The 9,344-nt window shown below is 35.9% G+C and overlaps 1 protein-coding gene across 1 annotated transcript; it reads right to left on the bottom strand.

The window, feature by feature from the left end:
* Nucleotides 1-5,599: 5,599 nt before the first annotated feature.
* LOC125204317 (DNA-dependent metalloprotease WSS1-like) lies at nucleotides 5,600-8,224 on the bottom strand. The gene is made up of 5 exons (XM_048102927.1): nucleotides 8,095-8,224; nucleotides 7,238-7,413; nucleotides 6,952-7,147; nucleotides 6,360-6,788; nucleotides 5,600-6,049 (listed from the first exon to the last, which is right to left on the bottom strand). The coding sequence occupies exons 2-5, from the start codon at nucleotides 7,390-7,392 to the stop codon at nucleotides 5,855-5,857; spliced, it is 975 nt and encodes a 324-aa protein (XP_047958884.1). The 5' UTR covers nucleotides 7,393-7,413; nucleotides 8,095-8,224; the 3' UTR covers nucleotides 5,600-5,854.
* Nucleotides 8,225-9,344: the final 1,120 nt, after the last annotated feature.

The following is a 9,344-nucleotide window of genomic DNA, read 5'->3' as shown; positions in this document are numbered from 1 at the left end:
CCAATTTCTGAAAGCTTTCTCTTGTCACCAATATCCAAGTCTTGTTTTTGATCAAGGAATCTATCTCCTCTTGCATAGCTTTCATCCATCTTTGCCTTTCTCTTGATTCCATGGCTTCTCTGAAATTTGCTGGTTCTGAGCTATCAATTCCCTTTGCATAGTTACTGTATCTGGCTGGTGGGGTGATCCTTGTTCTCCTGACTCTATCTCTAGCCAGTTGATAGTCCCTTAGGTCATTTTGATTATTTTCAGTCCCATTGTCATCTTCAACTTCAGTGATTTCAGGATCATCTCCATCTTCCTCAGAATTCTCTTGTTGCTGATCTTCCAGTAGCTCCACCTTGACTGAAGTATTGTGGTCACTTTCCTCACTCTGAGCTTTATCCTTCAAGCAAGACATCTCAACTTCTCTAAATGTTATGTCTCTGCTTATCACAACTTTATGATTCCCAGGTTCCAGAGACCATAGCCTATAGCCCTTAACACCCTTTTGGTAACCGAGCATAATGCATTTCATTGCCCTTGCTTCGAGCTTTCCTCTTCTGATGTATGAGTAAGCTCTGCAGCCAAAAGGCTTCAGCCTCAGATAATCTCCATGTGACCCATACCATCTGAAATCAGGTGTATCCATATTAATTGCTAATGAAGGACACTTGTTCAACAAGTGAACAGTTGTGGCAGCAGCCTCACCCCAGAACTTCATTTCTAACCCTGAGCTTGAGAGCATGCACCTAACCCTTTCTAGTGTTGTCCTATTAGCCCTCTCTGCCACTCCATTTTGCTGTGGATGATTAGGAACCGTTCTGTGCCTTTTTATACCCTTAAGCTTACAGAAACCATCAAACTCTTGAGAAAGAAATTCCATCCCATTGTCTGTTCTTAAGCATTTCAATGAAGTCCCCTTCTCAACTTCCACCTCAGTACACCACTCTCTGAACTTACTGAATGTTTCTGATTTCTCTCTCAAGATATATAGCCAAATCTTCCTAGAAAAATCATCAATAAAGGTCAGAAAGTACCTGCCTCCTCCAATGGAAGCTGTCTGAGCAGGCCCCCAAATGTCACTATGTGCATAGTCTAGAGGCTTTGTTGAGGTGTGCCTTCCAGATTCATAAGACTTCTTCTTGCTCTTGCTAAGAATGCAGTCCTCACAAGTCCCTAGACCCTTTGAATTGCTGAGATCGATCACTCCTTTCTTTCCCAGTTCCTTGAGCCCAGTTTCTGATACATGCCCCAATCTCAAGTGCCACATCTTGAGGTTGTCTTTTTCTGTGAGATTCACCTCTCCTTTTATGACATCTGCCATGAGGTAATAGAGACTTTGTCTCCTCTCTGCTTTCATCACTACCTTGGATTCCTTCATCACCTTTAAGATTCCAGCAGCTGAGATGAAGATGTAGCCCTTATCCACTAGAACTCCAAGAGATATGAGATTTCTCTTTATGTCTAGAATGTATCTTACATCAGTTAACATTCTGACTAACCATCTTCCATCTTTAGCTTGATGCTCCCAATCCCCTTCACTTTGCATACTTGATTATTACCCAACAACACATTACCAGTTGCTGCTTGAACATCTTGAAACCAATCTCTGTGTGGGCACATATGAAAACTGCAGCCACTATCCATGATCCAAAAATTGCTGATATCACCCTCAAGCACATTCAGAGCCTCTGCAGTCTGTACCGGTTCATTTACTTCAGCTACATTGGCCTCCTTTTCTTCTTCTTGCTGCTTCCTTTTCCAAGAAAAACAGTTTTTCTTTAAATGCCCGGACTTCTTGCAGTAATGACAAGATCTTGTTTCCTTTCCTTCCACAACCTTTTCACCTGTGGATTTCTTCTTGCCAAACTTCTTTTTCTTCTTGTTTTCAAACTTCACATTCAGACTATCAGCCATCTGATCAGTAGGCTTTGAAGCAGCCTTCTGGAACTCCTTCATTTTCAATGCAGAGTGCACTTCTTCATATGTAACCTTCGAGTCTCTCCCGAGCAGGATGGCATCTTTAAACTGCTCAAAACTCTTTGGAAGGGCATTGAGGAGCATGAGGGCCTTATCTTCATCTTTGATGGCCTCATCAATGTTCTCCAAGTCATCTATACATTTGGCAAACTCCTCAAGTTGCTCTCCGATGTTTCTTGACTCAGAGAATTTGAATGTAAACAGCCTCTGCTTCAAGAGAAGCCTATTTGTTAGGGACTTAGTCATATACAATGACTCAAGCTTTTTCCACACAGCAGCTGCGGTTTCTTCCTTTGAAACCTCTCTTAAAACTCGATCGCTCAGGCTGAGGATTAGAGTAGAATACGCCTTATCTTGAAGATCTTGTTTCTTGACTCCTTCCTTCTCATCTGCCTCTTCTTTCTCTTCTTTCAAGATGTCCCACAAACCTTGCTGCATCATCACGGCCTTCATTTTAAGCCTCCATAGCCCAAAGTCGTTTTTACCCGTGAACTTTTCCAAATCAAACTTAGCCGTAGTCATCGTCGTGGGCTGAGATTCCCACAGACGGCGCCAATTTGTGAAGAATGAGCTACGATCAAGTCAGTGAGAATCGCACTCACTCGGACAAAACAACAAACACCTTCAATGCAACAGATAAACTAACAAGAAAAGAAACTCAGAGATTTTACGTGGTTCGGCTCTTTCGAACCTACGTCCACGGGAGGGAAGATGGAGGTTGTATTAGTCACAACTTTGGAACAATTACAAGACAACGATCAAGCTCAAGAACGAGCTGAACACTCTCACCAACACTAGCTATTCCTCACGCAATCTATTCTACGAAAACTCAACAAGAAAGATGCAATTTCAGCTAGATGATACAAGTGTTTCTCTCAATCTGTCGACTCACTCAAAGAAGAAACTCAACTTCTCTTGATGAATCTTTTTCTTGAACTCTCTGTTTTTGTTTACCCTATGAGAGGCCCTTTTATATCTCAGCTTCCCAAATCTAATTCAGCTCTAGTAACTGAATAACGGATAAACTTCTCACAACTAATTCCCCTTAACCGTTTCTGCTTTCAAGGAACCGAAGCTTCTTGGATGTGGCGGATTCTTGGTCATCAAAACCAGCCTTATTTCCAACAGTAATAGAGACATTTCATTTTGCGCACTCATTTTGAAAAAATAATTATAAATAGTTAAAGTGGAGAAAAAGTAAAGTAAGAGAGAGAATATTGTAGATAAGACTCTTCTCCACATTATTTCTCTCTTACTTTACTCTCTCTCAACTTTAACTATTTAATACTCCCTCCGTCCCGCTTTAGGAGTCCCGGTTGATCAATTTTGGGCGTCCCGCTTTAGGAGTCCCAGTTGGGATAAATTAATAAAAAAATGCCTACAAAGTGTTAAAAATGGGTCCCAACATCCACTACAACTAATAAAAAAGTGTTAAAAGTGAGTCCCAATATCCACTACAACATTTATTTATTGGACACTCAATTAAAAGTGGGTCCCAACATTCACTACAATATTTATTTATTACATATTCAAACACTTTTTTTCTTAAAACATGTGTCCGACTCAATCGGGACTCCTAAAGCGGGACGGAGGGAGTATCATTTTTCCAAAATGAGTGCTGAAAATGAAATGCCTCTATTACTGTGGAACGGAGGGAGTATTTCTTTTTGTGGGGTCCAAACAGAAACAATGTTAAGTTATTTCCCTTTTTTGCCAAAAGAATAAAACATCCAGTCATTTTTACGTAATGTTCTTTGTATCCCACAATAATTGTCACTCTCATTCTTGTCTTTTAAGAAATGTAAAGAAAAGTTAGTTGGAAAAGTTAGTGGACTGTTGGCTTTGTAGGTGCAGGAGGCCGGCGGAGGAGGAAGGATGAAATCCAAGATAGCATCAGCGAGAGACTGCGCGCGGTTGCCAAACAAACTCCACATAAACTCCGGAACTCTTTTTTTCTTCTTCGGCGCCATTGATTTCGCAAAGGGAAAAAGAGTTTCAAAATTTGTAATTCTCGGAGTGGATGTGATGAGCGGTTGGGTGAAGAATCCGATTTTAATTCTTTTTCTACAGGCTTCTCCCTCCGTTGCACAAAAGATGTCACACTTTATGATGACACGAGATTTTAGGAGATTTTGTTTTGTGTGTTAAATGAAGAGAGAAAATATAATTTTTATATTAATGTGAGAGAGAACTTTTTTCAAAAATGAAAATGTGACATTTTTTGTGGGACGGAGGGAGTAGTAACCATGAATCTTGCAATTTTTATACTATCAAATCCACAACCTCACATTTCATAAAATGAGTGTTTTTAAATTTTTACTGTATATATATTCTGTCGTTCCATACACTCCTGGCGGTTCATTTCCATCAACTGTACATAGTTTAGGCCATAATTTTTTTCCTTTTTCGAAAACAAAAGTTAAGATATTCAGTTTTGAAATCATATCATAGCTACACTTACAAAAATGAAAAATTCAGGAAGCGAAGCATGAAATTTGCCTGTTTCTTTATAGTACTCGACTATTTACATAAATGCCTCAATTAAAATTTGCACGCACAAAAATGTTTTTTTGAGTTTGTTGTGTGAATTGCCGAAGAAGATGAATTTGTTTTCTTAGACCACCTCCAACCATACACCAAATCCCATTTTTGGTGTAAAAATGTGCTCCAACCATACTCCATACCCATACCCATTTTTGGGTTTTTTAATCAAACAACACCAAATTTGAAGTGAACACCAAAATTGAGTATCTACTGCAAAAAAAATTTAAATATTGCATAATAGTCCTTATTATTAATTTGATAGTTGAATCAGCCGGCGGCCAATTTGTATACTGTCAATTTATGTACTAGTACTAGTACTTGATAGTTGATTCAAACCATCAGCAATATAATTTAGACACAATTTGTTCACGGAATTTACATATATTTTTCTAATAAAAATAATTAAATAGAAATTATCAAGCTGACCATATTATAATATATTATATTTTTTTACAAATAATAACTAATAAATTTACTAAATAGGAACGAATATTGCTAAAAAAATCTTGTTATTATTTCAAGAGTATATGACCTGATATGACGCAATAAGAAATAAAAGTGCTCATCTGGAACTTCAAAATGCACTAGTTGATCATTTGTGGGAACAATACACAAATTTCGAGTCTTGAATTCTAGCTATTTTTTATGTTTATCGTGATATGTTTTATGTAATTGCGATATATTTAAATGAGTTTCAATTTATATTTGAATTTTATTATTGCAAGTTTAGTGTATTTAATTTTAAAAGTAGTGTAATTTTTTTTAATATAAAGTATATTTAATATATAAATATATTAATAAAAAAAATTGTATAATTATTTAAGTTACATAAATTATTGATAAAATATTGTGGGACTAATATGTAATTTAAGTAAACATGTAGGTATAATTGAAAAAGGTATAAAAAGAATATAAATATGGAATATTCTTTTGGGTTTGAGTTTAGAGTAAATGATTGGAGTAAAACTACTTTTTGGTGTGATTTAAACTCAAAAATGGGTTTGAGTTTGGTGTAAATGGTTGGAGATGGCCTTACTAGTAAAATTTATGGTGCTCAATTTCACTGTTTTGGTACTACAAAACTTCCCTAGTCTGACTATCTAAATAAGTGTACTCAACAAATAGAATTTTACAAATGTAATCATATACAGTATGGAAACTTAATCTTGCTACAAAGTAGTGCCAGTATTTGGTTAATTCAAATTCCCAACTAAATTGTGCATTATACTATTCATACACGGCTAGAATTTTACACGAATAGCAGTACTAATATTTGGCAGAGTGTGTACACACACAATTTGCAAATCAAGATTGTTTTTGTCTCAATGATTTATCGCGATTCATAGGTTCAGGTACCTTGATATGGCCCGGGAGTGGCAGTAGGAGGACCATACGAGTATCTCCATTCTCCACAAGCCACACATCTTTCAATCTCGGTGCTGTTGTCTAGTGTGCAAAACTTGCAAGACCAGACTTTGAACTTCGTTGCTCCGTTGCATTTACTCTTAGGTGTTCCACAGGCTTCGCATATAAGAGCTCTTTGCTGCAGTAAATACACACTCGTAAAGAAAAGCAACCAAAAAACTATATCACCACAGAAATATTTTTTCTTTGAAAGGGTACTTATATGTAAAACATGTGTAGTTACATGAAGATTAACGGATTATATGGTTGGTGATGCATAACATAGGCAGGTTCTAATGCCTAGTTAAGCATATTATATAGCCCTATTATATTGATGCAAGTTATGTGGCAATTCCATAATGAGAAATACAATGTTCATATTCAAGTGGAGTAGTAATTAAAGTTATAATGTGAACATCATAATCTGAAATGGAAGCAAGGTTTTTTACCTGATTTAACAAGGTGCATGTCTCACACTGCCATGATGATTCGTCTTTCTGGTCCTGGACTGATGTTGAATCAAGAACTGATGTTCTGGTAGTTCTGACATCCAATGAACCAGTTGGGCTTTCGGAAGGCCCCTCGTGCTCTAGTGATTTGGATCCACACCATAAATCGTCGTGTAGTCTCCTCTCTGCAGCCATAGCAGCCGCTTGAACTGGACTTAGCACGGCTTTAATACTACTATCACCACCAAGGCGCATAGGCCCATGGGGTAACAGAGCTTCACTTCGAGACCTCTTTTCAGCAGCCGCTAGAGCTTGCTGGCGTAGAGAAGATAGAGGAGGTTGACGAGAATATCCACCCAGTCTCTTCCCAGGGAGATCAAATCCTTGCCCAGTTCCAGTAATGCCTTTGGCCATAAGCTCTTCACATTCCTAAGAAAATGGTGAATTTAAACCAAATGAGCATACTGCATACATAATCATTAAGAAGAAGTCAAGGATGTGCTCTAGTTAGCTCATCTGAGATATTTTTGCAACAAGAATAAAAGAATTGATGCTTCACAACATTCAAAAATGAGATCAACAGCACAGCAACCTTTCTCAATTCATCCAAAAGATTGTAGAAATCAGCATTGTGAGGGCCATGTTCGTTGTGACAAAGCTCATGCAGCATTGTGTTGAGAATGTGATCATAAGGGAAAAAATCCCACTCGTTGTTTGGTCTACGCAGTCTCAGCCTCACCTCAGACCCTCCTCCTATATTTAGCCCTAAAAGAGATGGATTAGGCGGGCTGCAAGTCAACAATACGTATTAGCCAGCAGGCGAAGCATGACAAAGATGAAAAAACATCAAAATCCACAAAGGGAAATTTTGATCCCACCAAAACTCAGACAGGACCTTCACTTTCCATTTTCTCTTCCTCATGATAGGTTGCACTTGCTTTGCCACTCTTTCGAGAATTTCCCTCGCCTCATCCTCACGAACCTTCTTTAGAGGTTTGATTTCCCAGACTTTGTTAAGATCATTCAAGTCCATAAGGATAGCACAAATTCACAACTGTAGTGATCAAAAGGCAAATTGCAAAAAGTTAAACTAAAATGATTTGTTACTAACTACTTACTCCAAACTATTCACAAATTAGCATGTGGTTTCATAGCAAGTCCGCATCGAGCATGAAATTCACCATAAATACCAAAGTCACCTAGCTCTCGGTCTCACAACAATATGCAGCTGCATCATCACTATTTCTAAAATGCACTCAAACAAAATTTCCAGAAACTCGGTAATTTTGAATTTCGAGTCTAAACTCAACATTTTGAAGCACAATGAGCAGAACAGATTCTTCACATAAAGATACTAAAATGAACATTCCAAATCCACACCACTTTTAACTACATGTAGCATCAATTTCAACATCTCCACTTTTCCTATCAAAATCAGATCACTTTTGCTGCATCATCATTCCATATCGAGACATGTCTTGCTTCAATTACACAAGTGATCACCGATTAAATTAATGTGTATAACAGTAAAAAGAAGTATCACTAGCTCGCCTCAGCTTATGCTTCCATTTTGGTCAATATTCCCTAAATAAGCATATTTTCTGTAAATTCCATCCGAATTAAAGCAAAACAACATCTCATTGCAAATTGTAAATCAAAACATAATTAGATGACACAATACAAAATATATCAGCAGATAATTGAAGAAATACAGAAGCTTTACGACTGGAAATACCTGGAAATTACGACTGGAAATCACAGATATCCAGCGGCAAAAAACAGCACTGAAAATTGTCTATAAATATTGAAAATTTGCTGTAAAATATTGAAAATTTGTGGCCAATAGGATTTTCTTATTGAGCAAGCTACCAAATTTTTTTGTTCAAATTTTACACTCATAAAACTATTTGTGGGCCAAGGCCCAAAATGGAGAATTTGGGCTTTTCTTTTTTCTTATGGATAATCTCTTATTATGACTATAGTGTCCCCTGCTAGATTGAGGAGCAGGAAACAATTCATATATTAATTGGTGGGGAAGTGATCAATTGCTAATTTATTATTTAATTGTTAAATACAATTAATTTAAGGTCATATGATTTTGAAAAATGTGTGGTCTATAATTTGCCACGTATAATTTTCGTTTTTACTAATTAAATCGAAAAAAAAAAAAAAAAAAAAAAACGTCAAATTAGGGTTTTGGATGAAAATGTCAATATAGTGTTTCAAAAATATCAACACAATGCTTTGAGAATATCACCACAAATTTAGGATTGACATTGTATATGCTTTATATTGACATATTATCTTAGCTGTATTGACATTAGCCTGTGTACGAAAAATACGAAAATTCTAGATTTTTTTTTTTCAAATTTTGACGTCGGAACATATGCATGTAGTATATCGTTGGAATCCTTATAAAATTATCTTTAATTTGATATATGTTATATGAATTTAAAGTTTTGGGATTTCTTTTAAAAGTTAGTTATAACTAACTTGACATTAATACCCCTATTGATTTTTATTGGAATTAATCCTATAGCCTTATTGACGTTTTTTGTTGATCGTATTGACATTTTGTGGTTAATAATCTAGGCCTTTAATTTGAATATTTAATAGCTATTATTGAATTGTAGTTAACAATTAAGCATTGAGTTAGCAATATAACACTCCCCTAATTGGTTTATATCTGTGAATTGTGACTACTATTTTCTACTCCACATATATAAACTGTATTATATTATTTGGATTATTATTATTATTATTATTATTATTATTATTATTATTATTATTATTATTATTATTATTATTATTATTATATTGAATCATAAAGGAAAAAGTGTTTTGCTATATTATATTTACGCATCAAGGAAAAAGGATGGACAAAATTTAAAACCATAAAGTGTATTATTATTATGTACTATCTAGATTTTTATATTGACTCATCAAGGAAATGGTGTATAGTTATTATTGGGATTGTTATTATAT

This window comes from Salvia hispanica, chromosome 2 (assembly GCF_023119035.1).
Source record: "Salvia hispanica cultivar TCC Black 2014 chromosome 2, UniMelb_Shisp_WGS_1.0, whole genome shotgun sequence".
NCBI lineage: Eukaryota > Viridiplantae > Streptophyta > Magnoliopsida > Lamiales > Lamiaceae > Salvia > Salvia hispanica.
The sequence above is the reverse complement of the archived record's forward strand: the minus strand, read 5'-3'. Positions and strand labels throughout refer to the sequence as shown.